At 34.0% G+C, this 23,208-nt stretch overlaps 3 protein-coding genes across 4 annotated transcripts; all 3 read right to left on the bottom strand.

Annotated features, from left to right (window-relative positions):
* Positions 1 to 9,818: 9,818 nt before the first annotated feature.
* Positions 9,819 to 11,497, bottom strand: LOC129309976 (histone H3.3). Its single transcript, XM_054951778.1, has 5 exons — positions 11,410 to 11,497; positions 10,758 to 10,829; positions 10,568 to 10,644; positions 10,366 to 10,456; positions 9,819 to 10,281 (listed from the first exon to the last, which is right to left on the bottom strand). The coding sequence occupies exons 2-5, from the start codon at positions 10,827 to 10,829 to the stop codon at positions 10,111 to 10,113; spliced, it is 411 nt and encodes a 136-aa protein (XP_054807753.1). The 5' UTR covers positions 11,410 to 11,497; the 3' UTR covers positions 9,819 to 10,110.
* A 2,183-nt stretch (positions 11,498 to 13,680) lies between these two features.
* On the bottom strand, positions 13,681 to 15,388 carry LOC129309975 (histone H3.3). The gene is made up of 5 exons (XM_054951777.1): positions 15,301 to 15,388; positions 14,569 to 14,640; positions 14,392 to 14,468; positions 14,210 to 14,300; positions 13,681 to 14,116 (listed from the first exon to the last, which is right to left on the bottom strand). Exons 2-5 carry the CDS (start codon positions 14,638 to 14,640, stop codon positions 13,946 to 13,948), a joined length of 411 nt encoding a protein of 136 aa, XP_054807752.1. The 5' UTR covers positions 15,301 to 15,388; the 3' UTR covers positions 13,681 to 13,945.
* A 1,676-nt stretch (positions 15,389 to 17,064) lies between these two features.
* LOC129309974 (uncharacterized) lies at positions 17,065 to 22,418 on the bottom strand. 2 transcript variants are annotated; one of them, XM_054951775.1, is made up of 9 exons: positions 21,738 to 22,418; positions 20,088 to 20,291; positions 19,749 to 19,991; positions 19,324 to 19,390; positions 19,054 to 19,236; positions 18,803 to 18,894; positions 18,143 to 18,322; positions 17,925 to 18,064; positions 17,065 to 17,791 (listed from the first exon to the last, which is right to left on the bottom strand). In XM_054951775.1, exons 1-9 carry the CDS (start codon positions 22,233 to 22,235, stop codon positions 17,605 to 17,607), a joined length of 1,794 nt encoding a protein of 597 aa, XP_054807750.1. In that variant the 5' UTR covers positions 22,236 to 22,418; the 3' UTR covers positions 17,065 to 17,604. The 2 variants fall into 2 exon arrangements, with proteins under 2 accessions (XP_054807750.1, XP_054807751.1); XM_054951776.1 differs by lacking the exons at positions 17,065 to 17,791; positions 17,925 to 18,064 and having other exon boundaries at positions 18,157 to 18,322; positions 18,799 to 18,894.
* Positions 22,419 to 23,208: the final 790 nt, after the last annotated feature.

Genomic DNA, 23,208 nt, shown 5'->3' with positions numbered 1-23,208 from the left:
GTGGTAGTGCAATAGATCCTCACATCTAATACTGGTTTCTTCTTTTTTGTTGATGCTATGGCACAGCTTGGAGGGCTAAATAGTGAGTCTTCTTTTTTTTATTACCACTTAACAGGGACTGGTTTCTTTTTCTTATTCTCCAAACCAAATTTATGGCATTTTTTTTTATTTGATAAAGTGTAAATATTAGGTTGCTCAGTGGCCATCAAAATCAATTTGCCTCGCTGTGTTACTTATTTTTGTTACCTTAGATTTAGTTGAAAGCTATCAAGCATGACATTTATGACTCAATCTACAATATAAGAAAAATGTTTCATGTCATTGATTTTTGCTTTATTGATTTATAGGTGCTAGGTTTCTAGCTTAAGGTGCACTTTTTTATGGCTTGGGGTACAAGGGGTATGATTTGGGTGCAAAGGGTATAGCTTAAATGCAAAGTTTTTGGTTTAGGTGCAAGAGATCTGGTTTAGGATGCAAAGCTTTTGGCTTAATCATTTCCATGTAATTCATAGTTGTTTTTATATAATTCAGGGGCATTAACAATGGTTTACATATAATTCGCTAGATATTACACATAAATTATTCCTCAGACATGCTCATAAATTTTTTCATATATTAATTTATATATAATTCGTAGTCATTTTCATGTAATATAAGGGCGCTGACAGTGGCTTGTTCTCTATATCTTTAATTTATTTATAATCTGCTAGAGATTACATGTAAATCATTCCTTAATCATGCTCATGAGTTTCTTCACATATTGATTTACATGTAGTCCACAATCATTTTTCATGTAATTATGAGGGATTGATAGGGGGTGCTTTTTATTTGTTTGATTTACATGTAATCCATAATCGTTGTCATGTAATTCTGAGGGATTGACAAGGGTGCTCTCTATATGTTTGATTTATATATAATTCGTTAGAAATTATATATAATTGTCTAAGCCAGAAACCTTACACCTAAAGCCAGATACCTTGCACCCCAACCTAGAGGCCTTACACTCAAGTTAGAATCCTTGCACCTTAAGCTAGAAGCCTTACACCTTTTGGTTGTTGAGTTTACATGTAATCCTTGATGATTACATGTAATCAATGAGTTTTGAATTTTTCTGGCAACCCTTCACCTATTGGCATGCACGCCATCAACTATTAGAGCTTTGGTCGGAGGTCACCAAAGCTTGGGTGACTGAATTTTGTGCCTTTTTCTTATTTTTTTTTAGTTAACATGGAGGGGCATTTTTATCATTTGATCAAATTATTTTATGAATAAAATAATAGGCTTGGTTCTTTCATGAACTTTGGTCCTTAAGCATAATTTTAGTTTCAATATGATCCTTTGCACCAATTTTTCCTTCCATTTTCCTCCATTTCTCCAATCTATAACAAGGTGGCGCTCTGATTCTGGTATTTTGGCATTACTTCAAACGACATTGTGATTAGATACATAGAGAATATATGCTCAAGAATTACAGGATAACAAGAGGTACAAAATCAATACATTACCTTATTAGCTACAAGCTAGAGGTTCACTAGTTTTCTAATCACCAATATCAATCATTCTATATAAATATATTCTCCTACGATGAGATCTAAAATAAAAAGATTTATTTTATCTGGCCATTCTCGTACAAACAAGATTCATCGTGCGTGAGCATGAGAGAATTATATTAAAGTCTTAAAATAATGAGCTTATAACTATTAGGTCTCCGATAAAATTTTAAAAAAATTAATTATAAATATTAAGTTAGATAGTCATAAATTTAGAAGTTCTGATAGCAAATAAAATATTTAAATTTTAAATATAACTATCATTTTATAATTGAGATTACTATTTACAATGATTTGGATTAATATTTAAAATTTATTTTTTTTAGAAAATCTTATTAAAAGTTAACTGTCCTAAATTTCAAATTTTAAAATTTTATTGTTATTTTCTCCCTCTATATATATAGTAGATGATAACCACTACATTAGTTTGAAATATGTACAGGGAACATACTTTTAGAAGAGTTCTCTCAATTTAGACCCTAAATAAGTTTGAGTCCATATTAGTTCCATGTTAAGAGACAAATAATAAATTTGCGCCATTTTTATCACCAAGCACCAAATGCTTTCGCTGTGAAATCTGGATTCAATGAGTGTCTCAGATCTTCACACCAAGAAAGTATATCACGTGACACGAAAGAGATTATTGACTCAATTGAATTCTTGCCATAGATGTGTTTTTTTTTTTTTTAACTAAAATACACTAACACCCCTTTAGTTTTACAAAAATTACGCAATCTAATTGTCTAATCTCTCCCCCATTTCCAGTTAAAGAATTTTAAATAATTATGGTAACATCTAAATAACAGTTTTACATTTTATTAAAAGTAATTAAATATAAAATAAACATAAACATAAACGATATCAATCAGTCTATCCTTCATTATATTGAATTCATAATTCATTAAGTTATCTTGTATGCGCGTTTGAAATAGTATTTTTTTAACCATTTTATATATTTAAACTTCAAAAATTTACTAAATAAGTAAGCTTCCATAACAAAAATTTAAAATTTGATGAAAAAAGTTTAGAAACGTGTGCACTAAAATTATTTTAAATAACCCAAACAAGTTTTAAACAACATAAAAATATTAAAGAGGAGATATTTTAATAAAAAATAATTTAATAGTCAGTCAATGATTGGATTAAAAAATATATATTCTTAAATAAAGATTTTGTATGGGTTGTAAAAACAGAAGGGAAATATTTGTTATTAAAATAAAATGAATGATTCGGCCAAAAGAAACATAAAATGAATGAGATGAGACACCATAAAAATTGATCAAGTTAATAAGAATTTGATCAATAATTTACAAAATTATGAGATATTTAAAGGTTTAAATCCTACTGCTCATGTGAGAAACTAGTTGGTAGGCAATTTGTATACCTTTGTAAATGCTTTTTAAACTTCAAGGTATACCTTAATCCTGGTGAGTTTATTAAGATCCAACTCACCTAATTTTTTTATTGACAAAAATTAATGAGATATTAATTATTTAATTCTTCTTTGTTTTCCAGACAAATCTTCAACCATATATTGAGTGCGGTAGAAAGAAAAATTAGATATTAATTGCTACTATCATTTACATAAGTCACTTGTTACTTAAAATAATAAAATTATCTTAAAAATATATTACTTTTTAATTTTGTCTCCGCATTTAAAAGAGCGATGTGTGAGAAGGATTTTCTTAAAAATTAAAATATTATACTTTTTTTGAGAATTTGCAAAAAAAAAAGATACTTTTAGAATTATATATCAAAAGTTACAAAAATCAAGAAAAATGACTTATATAAAAAAATATAATCTTTGACCAATATAATTTCATTAAATTTTACTTTTAATCTCTATCATTTTTTTAATATTTTTAATTCAGATAGTGACTAAAACCATTAAAAAGATAGAAATTATAGAGATTTAAAAAATAAAAGTCATTCAATTTTTTTAAAAATATAGGAGTAAAAAACAATAAAAAATTACAGGGATTAAAATTTTTTTTGATAAAACTATAAGAATTAAAAATTTTTTATAAAAAAAATAGAAACTAGCTTATAAAATTTACAATAAAAAAGTATTCCTCAGCGTTTCGAGGGACCGAAGTATAGGACAGTTTCTAAAGCATTGGTCTAAGACGGTTTCCATCTACTGACAACGTTGCTCTGTGTCTGCGACCCCTATGTGGCTTTGAACAAATGGAAGATTCCAGGGAGTACACCCGAACTTTCTTTCACAACGTACTCCCTTCAGATTCGGATTTTCGCTCCGCTAATTCGTTTCTCATCTACTCATCTTCAAAACTCTAAAGATCAAACATCGAAACGGAAGTTACATTCGAGGTCTAAGCCAGAAAATTGAAACCAAAGAAATGTGCATCATCAGAGCTCAAACAAGTACCGCCCCTTTAAACCTCAAATTAGACGAAAGATTCACGAAAGGACGCCAGTTTGAAATGTGGTCAAGTACCACAAGTTCAAGAGCTGCCAAGCACGGTACGGTTCTTTGAGGTCGACCCCAAACGAGCGCCATGCATTAGTTGCCTATATAATACCAGTCTATCCTCAATATTGATACTAAATCTGACCAAACCGACCAGTTATACCGGTGAACCAACAATCCAGTCATGTGTCGGTCCGGATTTTTATTTTGATGTGACTTTGGTTGACCTGGCTTAATTAGTCTGGATTAACCCGCCTGACTTGTGGACAGGTTTTATTTAAAAAAAAAACAATTAATCTCAAAACAACCTCATATTTGGGTTTAGAAAATAAAAAAATAACAATTAGAAGCCTAGCATCGCACGTGTTCGTACCTTCCCCTTCACTTCTCTCGTCCTCAATCCTCAAAGCAGATGTCAATCCTCAGAGTTTCACTTCGCACACACGTTCTTAGCATCTTCGACAACAGGCATCACCTCATCAGCAGCTTCTTCCATCTCTATCGAAAATGAAGGAAGAAGACGATGGAAATAAAGAAAGGCAAAAAAAGAAATTAAGAGTTAGACTTGGACCCAATGGGTGAAGACCAATATATGAAGGGAAGTTTAAAAAGTGAGGTGATTGGTGCGTGTATGTGTATATTTTTTCCCCAAGTCTGCCTGCCATACATACATTGAAAATGGGTGTTCAGTTTGGACCCGTTCCGATCATATCGGGACGAGTCTTGTTCCGACCTAAAAATAATCGAGATGGGATTTTACGGGGCGAAACAGGAAAGGGGTTCGGGACGGGACGGGACATGGAATTACCATCGAAACATCCCGTCCTGTCCAGTTTCGAATATTATATATATTATTTTTTTATTTTAAATATATTAATTATATTAATATAATTTATACTTATATTAAGTATATCAATTATAATTTTAATATTTACAATTCTTATTTAAAACTAAATTTTTTTTATATTAATAATTTTAATGGTATAGAATAAACACGGTGATATTTTTCTTTATAATATATTAATTATATTAATATAATTTATTCTTATATCTATCTATTTAATAACTTTTATTTATAACATATTTCTTGCTTATTTTTAGAAGAATAATTAGCTTAGTACATCTTCACTAAAGTAGAAAAATAATGATTTGATATTGTGTTTGACTTGCTTGTTGTTGCTAATCTTATAGTATAAAGATTACTTGTATTTGTTATTATAATATGTAGTTATAATTAATATAATTCAATAATTATTTTAAATTATTGTTATTTATGTGCTTGTGTTGCTTTGATTTTAAACTTAATAAATTATATGATTTAAAATTTTAATGAACGTTATTATCTAAATTTTTTTTGACATTATTCCATTTATCGAAACGGCGGACGTCTCGATCTTGTCCCGATCTCATCCCGACTCTTAACGGGACGGGACACGAGATCAAAATTCAATCACAATCTTTTTTTCAGGACAGGACACGGGATGAGGGTGTCCCGATCCCATCCCATCTCGTGAACACCCTTACATTGAATAGGGAAAAAAAATAATCGTACAAGCTACAAATAGGCACATGTCTTAGTAAAATGGGTGAATCACCCTTCAAACAACAAAAAATTTCACTTTTACACTTAATACATTTTGATATTGCTCAACAGGCTTCAACTTTTATTACAATTTTTTTAAAAAATAAAAGTATAATTTTATCTTTGTGTGATTTAAAAACTCAAATCATATATAATATAATATTTATAAATACACAACATGATGTTTATGAATTTTCAATATAATATTCACACATATTCATTTGATATGTAGGTCAAAATATATACAACAACAACAACAATAACAAACCTTTATCCCACTAGGTGGGGTCGGCTACATGGATTGCAAGACGCCATTGTGCTCTATCATTTATTAAGCTTTTAGGAATATTATTAATTAAGAGATTGCGTTCAACAACTTCCAATAGTGTTTTCTTAGGTCTTCCTCTACTTCTCTTAATCGGACTCAAAGTTATATGTTCTACTCTTCTCACTGGTGCCTCCCTTGGTCTTCTTTGTACATGCCTAAACCATCTCAACCTATTTTCTACCATTTTTCCTCAATAGGTGCCACCCTCACTTTTTTGCATACGTGTTCATTTTGAATTTTATTTTTACGTGTATGTCCGAACATCCATCGTAACATTCTCATCTCTGCTACTCCAATTTTTTGCTCTTGCTGTCCCGTTAGAGCCTAGCATTCACTACTATATAACATTGCCGGTCTGATAGCAGTGCGATAAAACTTTTCTTTAAGTTTATTAGGCACCTTACAGTCGCAAATAACTCCTTTAGCTTTTCTCCAATTAAACCACCCAGCTTGAATTCTATGTGAAATATCTCCACTGATTTCGCCATCATTTTAAATAATGGCTCTCAAATATCTAAACTTTTCCACTTGATGTATAATTTGATCTCCCAATTTCACTTCCAAATTATTATCGAATAGTCCTTTACCAAATTTACAATATAAATATTCCGTCTTACTTCTACTCAAACGAAAACCTTTCGACTCCAATGTCCTCTTCCATAACTCAAGTTTGCAATTAACCTCTTCTCTTGTCTCTGCTATAAGAACTATATCATCCGCAAAGAGCATACATTTCAAAATTTCCCCTTGAATATGTTCCGTCAAAATATTTAAGATCAAGTTGAACAAATAAGGACTCAAAGATGATCCCTGATGTAGTCCAATCTTTATAGAAAATCCTTTGTTTGACCACTAGGCGTTCTTATATTAGTTTTTACCTCCTCATACATATCTTGTATGGCTTTAATATAAGCAATCCGTACTCCCTTTTTTTTCCAACGCTTTCCAAAGCACTTCTCTTGGTATACGGTCATAAGCTTTTTCCAAATCAATAAAAACCACGTGTAGATCTTTATCTTTACAACGATACTTTTTCATTAATCCCCTTAGTAGATAAATTGCCTCTGTAGTTGATCTACCTGGCATAAAACCAAATTGATTCTCAGAAATACTTGTCTCCAATCTCAACCTGTGCTCAATTACTTTCTCCCACAATTTCATTGTGTGGCTCATGAGTTTAATCCCTCTATAGTTAGTACAATTCTGAATATCTCCTTTATTTTTATAAATAGGAATTAATGTACTTCTCCTCCACTCATCAGGCATTTTCTTGGACCGTAAAATCACATTAAATAACTTAGTTAACCATCTCACCCCTTCTTTACCTAAACATTTTCACGCTTCGATAGATATACAATCAAGTCCGTTGGCTCTACCATTTGCTATTTTCTTAAGAGCTTCCTTTACCTCCTTATCACGTATTATTCGATAGAATGACAAATTTTGTTCTCTTTTACCAGTTACTAAATCCTTCAAGTTACTAGATGAATCTTCTCCATCATTGAAAAGTTTAGAAAAGTAAGTCTCCCATCTATTTTTAATTTCATCATCTGTAACTAAAATTCTTCCCTCTTCATCCTTAATACACCTTACCTGTTCTAGATCTTTTGATTTTCTTTCCCTCTCTTGGCAATCTTAAAAATATTTCGCTCTCCTTCCTTTGTCTCAAGGCTCTTATAAAATTCTTCAAAAGCTTTAGAACGAGCTTCACCCATAGCTCTCTTAGTTTCCTTCTTAGCCATACGGCACCTCTCTCAATTTTCCTCATTGTTACACAAATGTATGGCTTTAAAACAATTCTTCTTATACTTGATTTTGTCCTGTACACTATTATTCCACCACCAAGACTCCTTATCTCTCGGACCAGAACCTTTTGATTCTCCCAAAACTACTTTTGCAACCTCCCGTATCTTTTTAGCCATATCCTCCCATATGATGTTAGCACTTCCCTGAGATTCCCAAATTCCTTTATCCAAAAAATTTTGCTTGAAAATATCTTGCTTCTCACCTTTTAATTGCCACCACCTAATCCTTGGTGCTACTACTTGTCGACATTTTTGGATTTTACTCATAATACACACATCAAGGACTAGGACCCTATGTTGTATTGTTACAGCATCTCCGGGGATCACCTTATAATTTTTACAAAGTCTTCTATATGTGTTCCTAACCAAAAGAAAATCAATCTATGACCTTGAGGCTCCACTTTTGTAAGTGATGAGATGCTCATCTCTTTTTTTGAAACAAGTGTTAGCAATTTTAAAATTATACGCCAATGAAAAATCAAGAAGAGTTTGTCCTTCATTGTTTAGCTCTCCAAAACCAAAACCACCATGTACCCTCGCATACTGACCAGTTTCTCTCCCGACATGCCCATTAAAGTCTCCTCCAATAAAAATCTTTTCATTCTGTGGTATGTGTCGAATCAACCCCTCCAGATCCTCCCAAAATAATTCCTTAAAATTGGCTTCTGTCCTGACTTGCGGCGCATAAGCGCTAACAATATTAACAGTCTCACGTCCAATTATCATTTTTAAGGAAATAATTCTGTCTCCAATTCTGCTAACTTCTACAACGCTCTTCTTCCACTCCTTATCTATAATGATGCCTACTCCATTGCGTGCACTTACTTTTTCTGTATACCAAAGTTTGAAACCTTGAATATCTTTAGCTTCTTCTCCACGCCATTTTGTTTCTTGCAGGCAAAGAATATTGATTTTCCTTTGAATCATAACCCCTATAACCTCTACAGATTTACAATTTAATATCCTAACATTCCAAGTACCAAATCTAATTTTGCTCTTATGGGCTAACTTCTTTAGCCGCGTGCGTCCAGAATGACGCGGTAGCCCTTACTCATTTAACACTACATTCAGACGCCGATGCAGCGGCTCTAACTCACTTATCACTATACTCGAGCCGTGCAGCGCGTTACTTACGAGCAACGACCTAGCATTAACATTATAACGTCTATTATCCATGTTCATAATAAATTCAACAAAGTTTTACATTGACTGTTGATAGCCTAACACAATCCTCCTCCTTTACCCGAGTTTAGGACCGACTATAAACATAGGCGAAGTTGTAGGTCAAAATATATAAGTCATACAAAATATATACAACAACATAATATTCATGAATACATAATATGATGTTCACGAATCTTTAAGATAATGTTTATACGTGTTCAATGTATCTAAAAGTTAATTAAAATAAAATTATATAAAACATGTATCATACAATGTCCATATATAAACATTCAATTGAAAATATATAAATATTATATTATATATTATCTATATTATTTATATATTTTATTAAACTTATTTATTAACTAGACACACATAAATATTATTTTTAAAAATTCATGAACATCATATTATTCATTCATAAAAGTTACATTATACATGCTTTAAATTCTTAAATCACATAAAAGTAAAGTTATACTCTCACTCCAAATATAAAAATTGCAACAAAAACTCTTAAAAACTTACAATGCAATATCAAAATACATTTAGCCAGCAGAGTAATTTTTGCTCTTTTAAAACCTGCTTTACATCTAATCTTAGCCAGTTCAATATTGGTGTAGTTTTTATTACCTTTATCAATACACAAAAAATAAAAAAAAAAAAAACACAGCTCCCTAAAGGTTATGATATTCAAATGCAAGTCAATCTTCCATTGTCATGTTGGTGTTGAGAATAATATCCTCCCACATTGGAAGAGAGGAGATTAAGAAACAAATTTTATGACGACATTAAGAAAACATATCACCACACGTTCATGATCCAATTAAAAACGACGGACAGTGAGTACCCTGTGCCTAAATTGTAATTAGAGGGCATGACAAAACAAGATCTATGGCCTAAACCCAAGACTCATCCACAGGAGAGTGACGAATCAGGTCAAAAAACCTCGGCAAAACAATAGTTGGAATAGGCTACATTAGATTTTATGGCAACAAAATGTTAGCCAAATACAAATTAGCGTGTGGCTGCACTCATGGTATAGACAACGCAGACTTGGACACGTTTACCCAGTTCTAAAAAACCAAAACACAATCCTTTAAACGGCATATGTTCATAGTATTTGCCTATCATAATTAACCTACCAGACAATGAAGTACCTTCAGAAGGCACAACTAAAATTTGTTTCACAAATCAAATAAAACTGAATAATAAACACATGAGAGCAGCCACCCTACAACATGCAGGACAACTCAAGCACGTTCACCACGAATCCTTCTAGCGAGCTGGATATCCTTAGGCATAATTGTGACACGTTTGGCATGGATGGCACAAAGGTTAGTGTCCTCAAAAAGTCCAACCAGGTATGCCTCAGCTGCTTCTTGCAATGCAAGCACAGCATGGCTCTGGAAACGAAGGTCAGTCTGCAGTCACAGCACAAGGTATAGTAAATACCTTTCATGAAGAAGCAACACTTAAGAAGAATTCTAAGAAGACATTCAAAATACCTTGAAGTCCTGAGCAATTTCACGGACTAGCCTCTGGAAAGGAAGTTTCCTGATCAAGAGCTCAGTACTTTTCTGGTACTTCCGAATCTCACTGTCATCACAACAAAAGAATAATCGTCAGAAACATACAAACAACCAAAAAGTCAACAATGATAATCATGGCTTCACACAATATGTATATGTAGATGACACACGAACTCACCGAAGGGCAACTGTTCCAGGGCGATAACGGTGAGGCTTCTTGACACCACCAGTGGTTGGGGCCGACTTACGAGCTGCCTGTAACCATATAATAAACACACGAGAAAGTTAGATGTAAACCAACCTATAAAATTGCCGAAAATATATAATAATAATAAGCGTAATAACAACGACGACGAAAAAAAAAAAACCTTGGTAGCAAGTTGCTTCCTAGGCGCCTTTCCACCGGTTGACTTGCGAGCAGTTTGCTTCGTACGGGCCATCTACATAAAATGGAGACATAATATTATAAAATTATTAAACTATGAGCCATGAATACCAACAAAAACCATATTAGTAAGGAGCCAATATTCCATTCAACAAAAGAGGATGTCAACACAGGAAAGAAACCACAACCATTTAGAAAAGTTGAAGCCCATCCTAAGAACAAATGATCGAGGTACCACATGATTGAAGCACTACTAGAAGAGAAGAGAAGGCAAAGAAAAAGCGAAACCAAAACAAGGCACGGGCCCAAGCAATCGCAAGTCTAAATCAAACAAAAACCCGTGTGCCCAATTACCGAATACAATTTTAATAACAAGGATCTCATTGCCGAATCAACGACCAGAACCACCCAGTAAACCCACAAAATTTCAAGGAACATCAACAAAGAAGACAATGGAATGAGAAGCGACTGGAGAAACAACTCAGCTAACCTACGCGAGATACGTACGCGGGTTTCCTCAACGTAATCCCAAATTAAGGTTACAAAACTTCAATTGAGAAAAAGAAGTCAAGATTATAGCCAATACCAATGTTTAAACTAAACCCTAATTTCCTAAATCTCAGAAGAAACCATACCTCGAGCGCGCTAACCTCTCTCTTCCTTTCTACCTTCTTTCGCCGAGTTGGTCTGAGAAGAATCAAAAGTTTCTAACGGGCAACTAACGATGGGCTATTAATAGCGTGTTAACAAGGGCGACGGAAGGATCGGACGGATAGAAATCATTATCCGTGTGTTTATTTTTCAAAAATCGGACGGTTGCTACAGTGCTTCTCTGTGTTTTCTTGAGCCAAATTTACGGTTGCGATTTCATGAAAGACAGAAGACGCGGATCCGGATTTATGATTCGTCTCTTCCTATTGGCTGCTCCCACTGACGCATTTTAGAACCGGCAAAATTGTCATTTTATTTTCTGTGCATTATATCTTTATTGTGTATATTTATTTTCATCTTTTTTTTTCACCATATTTATCTGCGTCTACATTATCAATTATCATTATCAATAGACACACACACAGATACACACACATATATATATGTCTGTTATATCTTTATAGTTTGTTTACATTATAGAACTTAAAATCGGCGGCAAATAATGCCCAAATATATACAATATAAATTAATTTGTTCGCCCTCAAATAGCATTAATTAATTGAAAATCATACTAAGTCTTTTTTTTTTTCCAACAAAGTCGTAGTAGTCATAATTCATAAATTCATAAATTATAAATATACCAATATCAACTCTATTCTCTAACTTGATTAATAGTCTACTTTGGGCGATGCGTTTATTTTTTGTAATAAAAACTATTGATTGATCATGATGAAGAGATAATGTAATTTTTTTTATTGAATAGAATAATTCAATTTAAAACATGGTTGAACACCAAATGTAAGCACCTATCTTAACAAGAATTCAAACTTTAGTCTTGTAATTGATTAATCGTTATGAAGAGATAATATTCACTGCCTCAGAATAACTCTAGCTATAAAATAGTAGTAATAGTAATTAGCAATTAGAATGATTTTAATTAAAGAAAACTAGTGTAACTCCTATAATTTATTGATAAGATTGCAAATACTATTTATGATTTATAAAATGTGCAGCTTTGTATGAAATCTATACAATAATGATCTTTTCATAAACATAATCATGTAATATATTTTTTTCCGAAAAACATAATCTTGTTAACATTAATGAGACGGATATCAATCGTGTTTATTGGAGGCGCCTTCGAGTCTCCTACTCTGAGGAATTTATAGCATATTCCTCTCCGTACTTGCTGCAATGCTGTCTCAGCGCTCTTATTTTCCTTTCTTGGTTAACAAGTGTGGCCCAAATAATTGCGTGAAGCTTATATTTGCCAATCAAATCAGGATACTGGTTTGTTGTAAACATGTTCTCATTCTAATGAACTTCAAAACACAACTAACCTAAACTTTTGTATTGAAAAAATGCAACAGACCACCTGTATGGGGATTCAGATCATTGCAAAAGAGAGTTTCTGGATTAAATTATACTCTCTCCATTCTAAATTATCAAATATTTTTAAATAAAATCTCACATATCAATAAATCTCATTAAATACACTTATTAACCTTATCTTTTTAAAATAAAAATATAAATTTTTAAAAATACCCTCATTTAATATATTGAAAAGAAAAACCAACATTAATTATAAAAAAATAATATTAAAATTAATACATTTAATAAAATATTAATTTATTTAAAATTTCTTTAACAGTGTTTTATAATTTGAAATGAAAATAATATATAACATCAAATAAATTCTATATGTTTGCATTCATTTCAGCTAAAATAAATTAATATTACCCCATAACAATGCATAAGATGTTAACCTTTTCCAATTCAGGAAAGAGTAAAACCAGAGCACCCTCTAGCCAGCAAAGTCACTACACACTTTCATACATTTTGTAGCATGACACCGTGGTTATTGATAAATAAGCCAGCCCCCACAAACATTACCTTCATTGGCTTTCTTTAATTTACCAAGTAAATAACCGTAGAAATTGAGAGAGATACAAACTAATTATTCTCACTCGGTGTTATTTTCCATACTATTTCCCGATTCCAATGGAAACTCAAAGAGTTGCCAACGCTTATAACACAAGTTGGTACACCCTAGTACACATTTAAGGGCTGCTCATCATAAAACGTTCTTCATCCAGAAATACAAGTTCGCGCAGCTTGTTCATGATGTACATATTAGAAACCACCATGTACACATTAGAACCAATCCAACCAAGAATTGTCCAAAAGAATTAATAACGCGCGCGAAAACCCGTTCTTGAAAAAGCTACACTAAAAGATTAGATGGCAACAAAATGTTAACCAAATCAAATTTAGCGTGGCTGCACACATAATTAAGAACTAGAAAGTCCAGTTGTAGCACCTCTACCATATTCTAACCACATTACACAAAACACATCCTTTAACCGCTGTATATTTTTTTCACAATACTTGCCTATCACAATTCATCATCTAACCGGCCAGTAAATGCCTTAGGAACAGAAATTTGTTTCAATCAAATAGAACTGACAAATAAACACTATCTAGCAGCCATCCTAACTTCCCAACGACAAGTAAAACAATTCAAGCACGCTCCCCACGAATCCTCCTAGCCAGTTGAATATCCTTCGGCATAATTGTGACTCGTTTGGCGTGAATTGCACAGAGGTTAGTGTCTTCGAACAGTCCCACCAAGTATGCCTCAGCGGCTTCTTGCAATGCAAGAACAGCATGGCTCTGGAAACGGAGGTCAGTCTGCCATCAAAAAACCAATCACTGTCAATATCTTCCATGAGGACCAGCTATGTATTAAACAAGGAATGCTAACAAGAAATAGTCACACGATACTTTGAAGTCTTGAGCAATTTCACGAACAAGCCTCTGGAAAGGGAGTTTCCTAATCAAGAGCTCAGTACTTTTCTGGTATTTCCTAATCTCACTGTCATCACAAAAAGCACGATAGTCAGTCCAGTTAAAATACCAAACTAAAAATAAAACGCCATAACCAAACAAAAATTCTCTGAACTCACCGAAGAGCAACTGTTCCAGGACGATAACGGTGAGGCTTCTTGACACCACCAGTGGTTGGTGCAGACTTACGAGCAGCCTAAAACCATGATGAACACATGGAATAAGCAGGTTGTAACACAACACGAAAACCTACTGGAAAAGGAAATTTCTAAATGGTAATACTGATGTAATCAAACCTTAGTGGCGAGTTGCTTCCTGGGTGCCTTACCACCGGTAGACTTACGAGCAGTTTGCTTAGTACGGGCCATCTGTATAACACACAGACAACAAATTATCCAACTAAATTAAATACCAACAAAAACTATTTCACCTAACCCGACAGAAAAACGTCAATACGGCAAAGAACGCAAAGAATCCCAACCATTAGGGAAATTAGGAAGCCCAGCCACAAAACAAATTATGCTTCGCATGATTTTAAGCTATACGAGAGGAGAAGGAAGAGAACGAAAAGTAATGGACGAAATCACAAGAACGCATAGACACAAGAAATCGTAAGTCCGCATCAAACACAAACACGTCAACAAAATCACAGAATACAAAATTTGCAATACTGATCTCATTAAATTTTCATGCTTGATTAATGACATCTCTCCCTTTTGCCAGCGAAATTATACATATCTGTGAGATGAATCCTATTGCAGTGCAAATGAATATAATTACGCAAGATATCCGCGCAATTCCAAGGGACATATACGAGAAAGTAACAAGAAGATAAGCGATTCAGCGAAGAAAACATCACCGTTCAACCAATGTATCTAAACTACTCAAGATTCGTACGCGGATTTCAACGCAATTCCAGAATTGAGCTACTTAATTATACTATCCAAGAAAAAGAACTCCTAAAACTGTTGCCAAAACAAATTTAACCTTGAACCCTAAAACTTCCTCAATCCTAGATGCAATCTCACCTCGTGCAAGCGTCTTCTCTCTCTCCCTTCCTTCCTGAATCCTTCGCTAAATCTGATTGAGAAGAATCAAAAAGTTCCGAACGGCTCCATACTGACGGGCTATAAATAGCGTGTTGTGACGAGGACCAATGAATGATCGGACGGTTAGAAACCAGTATCCGTGTGTTTCTTTATGAAGAATCGGACGGTTGCTACAGTGCTTTTCTGTGTTTTCTAGAGTTAAATAGACGGCTGCGATTTCATTAAAGAGATAAGACACGGATCATGATTTATTATTGCTCGCTCCCCATTGGTTGCTTCCAACTTCCATAGACACTTTTAGAATTGGCAAAAATATATTATATTTATAATTATAATTATAATCGCGTCTCTTGCTACATAAAACGCGTGAGAAGCAAGTAGCGTTGAATAATTAACGGCTGCTTTGACTTTTTAATTAGGGTAAATTATTGTGGGCGCCTCTGGGGCAAGAACTCAAGAATTTTTTTCCAGCGCATGACTCCAAGGGCATAATGGACTTTTTCTTTCTTGGGCTAAAACATGAGGTCTATAAGCCCAAAAAGGAAAAAGCGCGTTGAATCGATCTGAATTTTTTTTTTTTTTAACTAATAGACTGACGTCTGATTCTGAATTCTTTTTTAAGAGAGGAATCTGTTGATAATAGAAAAGTACAGTTGCAGACAAAGTAAAGGAAATCACAAAAGAAAAAACCTTGAAATCTTTCATCATATACCACTTAGAAATTATAAGTCTTTTGAGATAGGAGTCTTCAAACTTCAATAAACCAGTGTCTCAGTCCATGCATGTAGTCTATATTTGGCATTCGCCATTCAAATCCTGTTAGAATTGTCAACAAATAATGCCCTGACCCTTAAAAGATTTAAGTTCATAAGTTCACTTATTTCAAGTCTAAATTTATCATTTTTTTTTCTCAAGTGCAGCTTTTATCAACTCAAGGTCAAGCTTAAAAACCCGCATAATTTTTATTTTTATTTTCTAGTTATGCTAATTCATATAAAAGCTTTATGAGGTGAGGACCTCATTTCAATGTTTAAAGAACAATAATAAGCTACACCATATAATCAAAATAATGCATATCCCAAAATAAAAATACAATACACACAATTTACCGAGTTGAGTCATTTTCATTTATTATTTTTTGCTTGGAATTTTCATTTATTAATTCAAAAATTAAAATAAGCCAAATAATTTCAAACGTGTTATTTTGCAATATTAACAATTTTAACTAAACAATTTTTAACAATCTTAACCATATGCTGACTAGAGAAAAAAAGAGAGAGAGAGAAAAATATAGTGCCTGAAATGGCTAGTAAACTTGAACCAATTTTTAAAGGGTTTATAAGAATTAGACCTAAATCTTTTTTATACAAAAATTTCTCATTATTTTAAGCTCGGTTCTCGCCTAAATAAATATTATGAAATAGTAGACTGATAAGCTGGTAAAATATAAGAGGGATAGAAATAACCCAATACCTAAACGAACCCAATCACTTAATGAGTAGAGCGACAGCAATTATTTAATTTAATCAAACAGCTAAAAATAATTTTGTCACATAATACTCAAAAAATATCAAATCTCAGGCTTTTGAAGAAAACAATATATTTAAAAACTACTTTGATTGTGAGGATTGTTTTGAAATTAAGCTATCGTATTCACTTTTAAGATTCCATACACAACTCATATATTGGCTTTAAATTGCGCAACCTTATAATGAATTCTTCAAATGAAAATAGATATCAAAATAAACAGACAGATCAAAATAATGTACATCATCTTTTATCATCCAGTGCCATGGTGAAATTCATACTGGAATACATTTCTTTCCTCCTTCAATGTTGTTTCAATGCTGTCCGATTCTGCTCAAAAAGGGGGGCAAATAAAACTTTCCTGACTCTTCTTTTACATTTATATGAACAGATACATAATATAAAACTAATTCGAAACTAAATATCAGCTTGCCACGCCCAGACACGAAAAATAGCTCATCAGGCACCGACCCAATGCCAACTATAACAATAAAAGTATAAACCACCACCAAATACAGTATAGACGAATGAAGCAGAGAAGTTGAACTTGAATCGAGGCAATAGAACATGCAGAGTCAACCACGGCCGAAAATTTGGTCTGCATAGTGCCAACCAGAGCCCCACCAAGAATTTCTTGTGATGAGGACTAAACAAGTCCATCTGTATTTTTATCAATTTTCCCTGTCAAAGTGAATATCCTTGGCTCCCCTGCCCAAAGCATGATTTTATTTTTTTTTCAACTTAAGCTTCCTCATCTTAGGCATTACTAAAGCGAAAGGAATCAGCCACTTCAAAGTGTGTAGCAATTTGAACGACGGCAGAACGTACAGCTCCAGAACCCGGTGCAACGGCTGTGGGCAAGTGAGGCAAGCAAAGCGGCAGATACTGATCGCTTTCCTCAAGCGGGCAGAAAAAAGAGATCACTGACCGGCAGAAAATGAATCTGGAAATATCACACATCACACGACCAAGTCTGATCAGTTCGCCAGCACATTAGATAGTCAAAATTGAAGTCATTTGCAAAATTCAAAACAAAAATATCTATTAATCCACCAGAAACTTAAAGACCAAAACACCTTAAAATAAGCCGCCGCAAAAATGGATCAGTTATAATTTGAGCCCATACTAAATCCAAGCTAGTAGTTGCTGAGCACAGAATTATTTCCCACTCAGCAAAGGCGTTGGCAAGAATGTTCTCCGCTTGGTTGTAGACATCCTGATGTTAAACACACAATAAGTATGCCAAGAATCAAGGTGCACTAAGACACATCAAGGACTATTCAGATCAACCAACCTTGTCAACCTCACTGGGAGACAGGCCTACCATCTGGCAAAATGCTGACAAAGGAGCGGTCAAGAAGAAGGTAAACTGGCTTCCATTATGTAAATTCACATCAGCTGGATTCTTGAAAACTGGCATTAAAGGTGAAAGAAACAGAGCAGCTGTCTCCCCCCTTTCAGCACCACGCAAAACCTGCAATCAATTATGTCTATTAGGATAACTCTGTGTATAGCATTCTCCTTCAGAAATACACAAAGGACCAACAATTCCTTACGACTCAACATGCTGGTAACACACACACACACACAATAGTCTAACTTATGATGTGCTAGCTCCACCAAGAAAATAATGTCAAAAGCATCCCTCATCCCTAATCCGGAAAGATGCTTCTTTGACATTCTGGCAGTTATAAATTAGCCAGGAATTTAGACAAAAACATTTACTAATTTAAGGATCTGTCTATTTGGCTCCTCCAACGTGCAGGGTTTTCAAAACTTAGTGTCTCAGAAATCATCTTGAAATGCTAAGACAAAACCTGATCATGCAGAAAACGGAATAACTACAAATTTCTTGCCCTTTTGAAAAATCAAAAATCAGATTCAAGAAATATAGAGAACGGCACAACCCAACAAATTCCCCCAGCAAGTCTTGCACAAGTTTTGACAAACCTGCCTTGAATGCATGGCTGTTATCACTATCAACAATGAAGAAAAGAGGTTTGCGGGTGAAAGGAATAAGATCGCCAGGGTAAAGATTGTTTGAACCTGATAATTCAAGAAAGAAGAAGTAAGTGGAGATGACAACAGTGCAGGTTTCTTCTGCAACATAAATCAAGATTATTAAAAATAAATCTTGTAAATGGACTTGGAACAAACGCTCTCAACAGAAATACAGTGGAGAAGAAACCCACTGCAGAGACCCACCTTCGCTGCCCTTGGGACCAAACCACAGATGGTTGTCATAATAGGAGTTGGATTCTCTCTTGCCATTGATTTGAGAATCACTACTCAGCTCTTGGGAAGTCTGAGAAAGGACTTTGTGCCTAGAATGTTTCAATGACCCTCCAGAATTCTCCAACTGATGGGCATTATTATAACCAGCCTTCCCTGTGTAAGCGATAAACAAGGTGACTAACATAGCATAACAAGACCAATAGATTGAATTTTTTTCCACACTTAAAAAAATCAAATAACCTGAGGCTGATAGATATACAAGCACCACACTATCTGGTGGCAGTTCCTCACAAATTGCCGCCATAACCTGCATAGCATCATGAAGCTCAATATCAGACTAATTATTTATTCAACATCATGTGACAGATTGTACATCAGGAAGACATAATTGACTCCATTTTAACTAGTTAAAAAGTGATTCTTAGTTTAGGCACTCCTACATTGAGGAAGTAAAACACACTTATGAGATAAAACTGTATAGTAAATCAATGAAATACATTAAAAACAAAGAGTAAGGAATAGGCATATCAGAATATCAAGTCATGGGGAAATAAGCATGTAATGAAAAATCTCTCCCAATTCATGAAGCAAAAATGCTACTTGCTTGACCCCTAGAAACTGAATAGCATTATTACAGTGGCTATGTAACAAGATTGAAAACTCACAGCTATCAGATGTGTTACAGATGGACGATAAAGAACAGCCTTTCTTGCATTAGGAGGCACATTTGGATCAGTCACATCTGCAGCTAGGTTCATGTTTATTAACCCAGAAGTTCCTGAATGATCAACGGAGTCCCCATTCTCAATTGGTTTAACAATAGGCTTTTGGTAGAAGGATCCACTAGGCTCCCATTCTAAACATTGCATCATTCTGTAGGTGTCTAATGTAAGCTCAGCAAATTTGACCTGAAAATAAGAACATATGACCCTCCATCAATTATAGGTAATTTAGCTACCATAATTTGAGAACCACACTGGTGACATGAACTAGCATTAACTAACCTCATTCCGATGATAGCTTGTCAAAAGGGCATCCCGGAATTTTAAAACCCTCTTTGCATGAAAACGAGCTACATATGGAAGAGAAGCCTGGTGAGTATCAGTTATGGCACAATAACGTAGAGGCCTGATAGCAAAGCCGTTCTCTGCTTTTGTAAATCGGACAATTTCTTGCACCACTTGCCTCCATTCCTTTAAGTTAGTTTCCTGAAAAGTAGTAGATCACATTCATCAAATTACAGATGCAATGCGTACCTTTCATTCATTGGATCAAAAGGGGAAAAACTATGTATATAGTACTACAGTATTCTGGATGTTTTATATAAATCGGGAAAACTTTAATTTTAATATTAACAATGAAGCATGTATGGGAAAATAGAAAAAATAACGGATCAAAATGCAGAACTTCTGATTTTGAATTGGAGAAAATAATGATTAAGCATGTCCATCATGCTGTGCGATAGATTTGGAAATAAGAAATACCTGCAGCAGAGCTTTCAAAGGATGACTAAAGTTTCAGACCAAAATAAGTTTATCTTACAGTTTTACAAATCTAGAAAGTTAAACACACCATTAGTTATCAGTATGATAAGAAAAACTGGTTTGCATGTACATCCACAGACTGCCACTTTTAGTTTGGAAAACTTGGTAATATCCCCCACTAAAAATATACCATACAGGAGTTTCTATTCGAATGAGATATTTCAGGCATTGAATCAGGTCACCCCCCACCCACCCCAACATCCGGGGAAAAAAGCGAAATTGCATCAGGTCTAGAACCAAGGACTACTTTCTTCGAAGTTAACACCATTTGGTGTTCATTAGCAAAGTAAAATTGAGTAGATCCGACAACATTGATCTGGCCTATTTATAACACCACCAGTTTCCTTCATATAAAATTGATATAACCAAGAAAGAAATTAAAGATTATACCCATGAAAATAATCAGACACATTATAAAGAATCACAGATATTTTTTAGACGCAGTAATGAAGAACTCAGCTTAAAAATTATTATCCATTATTTTATCCTTTTTTCCTTTTTTTGTGAGTAGCATTCAGTTCCCAAAACCCATGCTGCATCTATAAGTGTAAAGTTTTTCCGGCGGCAATTTTTTCCATTCACAAAATTTAGAGCGAAGACTTTGATTAAGGAATCTAGTCCCGAACCACGTGATGCAATCTCTGGTACCTAATCTATTTTTTCATTCCCATAAGTGACTCAGTTTATAAACCTGATCTGCTCTATCAAATTCCATTCAAGGACAACGTCCACTCGGTTCAAATTTAACGGCAAACACATCCTGATCAATTAAGACTTTCAGGAGTTCCAATGCTGATTATAGGGGAAAATTAGTAATTTTATATGTAATTGAACAAAAATTGTGTAGCCCAATACATCAACAATAGGAGATATTATTATTTTCTTCATACCCCTCAAAAGAAACTTATTTCTTCTAATAGGAAGACCGGGAAGTGATTGATACAAACAGAGCAGCTTCATAACAAAACAGCACACCAACTTTGAAGGAAAAAACCTATGAAAGGAAAGGGGTAACAAGTGCCACTTCCAGCAATTCACTACTCTAAGCGTTATAGCTGTTTACCTGAAATTTAAAAAAGAAAGAAAGAAGAAAAAAGAAATCATGTTTACCCGGCAGTTGCTCTTACAATCGTCAAGCAAAGCCATGAAACGGTCCATGAGATGCTTCACCATCTCCGGTCTGTTTAAAATCACCGACACCAACAAAAACCGCGCATAAAACCTCAATTCCTTGAATCTGATTCCCGGATCTTTTGGCGAACCTTCGGATCCTTCAAAATACCTTCTATTGAGTATCGCTTCATAGAACACATATGCTTCAACCAAGTACCTGCACTCACTAGTCCTCATGTACTGGCCGAAGTAAAGCTGACCGATTCGGCTAGCGATCTCGCCGACTTCCCAGCGTTTTAGACCGCACTGAACCAGTTTGGAGCGGTTCTCCTGCTGGTACTTCCAAAGCCGCGTGTATGCCCTGAAAACCTTCTGATAGAAGTGGTTCTGGCTAACACGCCCATAGGCAGGCACGTCGCGAACCCTAGCGAACTTACGGTCCGCGCTCTCCACCAGAGCTCGGAAAGTCTCGAAGACAGGGTCGTTGTCAGACATGCCGGAGGCGTCAGTTCTCCGACCAGAAGCTGTTATCGCCGTCGGCCATGGGAAAACTATGTTGGGTAATTGCAAGGGAGAAAATCGGCTGACAAAAAAACAGGTTTTGATAGTTAATAGTCTGAAAGGGAAGACTCCGAAAGAGAGTTGGAGGAGCAGTTGGACTTCTTGTTGTGAATGTTGTGAACTGCAGTTTTATTTTAATGGTGGCGACTATATAATACTACTAAATACTAATACTAATATATTTATTATAATTATTGTTAGTTTATTATCTATTGTTTCGCTTCTTTTTAATTTTAGTTTTAACGGGGAAAAAAATTGTAGCGACGTCTGGGTGGAGACTGGAGAGTGAAGAGAGAGGGCATAGGAGAGAAAAGAAAATATAGTGACGGCTTCTTTCCCCTTGTTATTATTAAAAATCTTAATTTTAATTTTATAAAATGTTAAATTTTAACTGTTTGATTCAAAGAATAAGATGAGAAGTGAAAATAAAGTTAAAAAAAAAATTGAAGAGGAGTCAAGGTTCACTTGCCAAATTCAACATCCTGATCTATATTTGTTCAACGTTAAGACTTTTTTTTATTTTTATAACATAGTTTTCTAACTAATGTTTTGATTTTTTTTTAGCAAAAGTTAATTTGTACTCCCTCCAATCCTTATCTTAAAACACTTTCAACCATTTTATGCATCTTTAAAAAAGTTAATTTTTTTATATTATAAAAGTGATATGTATTTTTTTTTTTATCATTAATTTTAAATGATAAATATAACTACATTAACTATCTTCACACTAATCAAAAAGAGGTAAAATTAAAAAAATAATTTAATTATTACAAAGTGTCATATATATTCCCTCCATTTCTATATATAAGAAAAAAAAATTATATCATACAATTTAAAAAAATTAGTTAATTTATAATAATTATATTTGAAAATAAAAAAGTTGGTCTAAAATGCCTTATGTTAATCA

Source organism: Prosopis cineraria, unplaced genomic scaffold (genome assembly GCF_029017545.1).
Source record: "Prosopis cineraria cultivar Desert tree isolate PC_DT_omini unplaced genomic scaffold, ASM2901754v1 PC4, whole genome shotgun sequence".
Taxonomy (NCBI): Eukaryota; Viridiplantae; Streptophyta; class Magnoliopsida; order Fabales; family Fabaceae; genus Prosopis; species Prosopis cineraria.
Note: the sequence above shows the minus strand (reverse complement) of the source record. Positions and strands in the feature narration are given on the sequence as shown.

Coding starts and splice junctions, on each gene's coding strand:
- LOC129309976 (XM_054951778.1), bottom strand. CDS start 10,829: ATGGCCCGTACGAAGCAAACTGCTCGCAAGTCAACCGGTGGAAAGGCG. Junction 10,645..10,757: donor GGAAGCAACTTGCTACCAAG/GTTTTTTTTTTT, acceptor ATATGGTTACAG/GCAGCTCGTAAGTCGGCCCC. Junction 10,457..10,567: donor CCTGGAACAGTTGCCCTTCG/GTGAGTTCGTGT, acceptor TTGTGATGACAG/TGAGATTCGGAAGTACCAGA.
- LOC129309975 (XM_054951777.1), bottom strand. CDS start 14,640: ATGGCCCGTACTAAGCAAACTGCTCGTAAGTCTACCGGTGGTAAGGCA. Junction 14,301..14,391: donor CCTGGAACAGTTGCTCTTCG/GTGAGTTCAGAG, acceptor TTGTGATGACAG/TGAGATTAGGAAATACCAGA. Junction 14,117..14,209: donor AAATTGCTCAAGACTTCAAA/GTATCGTGTGAC, acceptor TTTTGATGGCAG/ACTGACCTCCGTTTCCAGAG.
- LOC129309974 (XM_054951775.1), bottom strand. CDS start 22,235: ATGTCTGACAACGACCCTGTCTTCGAGACTTTCCGAGCTCTGGTGGAG. Junction 19,237..19,323: donor TGTATATCTATCAGCCTCAG/GTTATTTGATTT, acceptor TCGCTTACACAG/GGAAGGCTGGTTATAATAAT. Junction 17,792..17,924: donor TTGCGGCGGCTTATTTTAAG/GTGTTTTGGTCT, acceptor TGATATTTCCAG/ATTCATTTTCTGCCGGTCAG.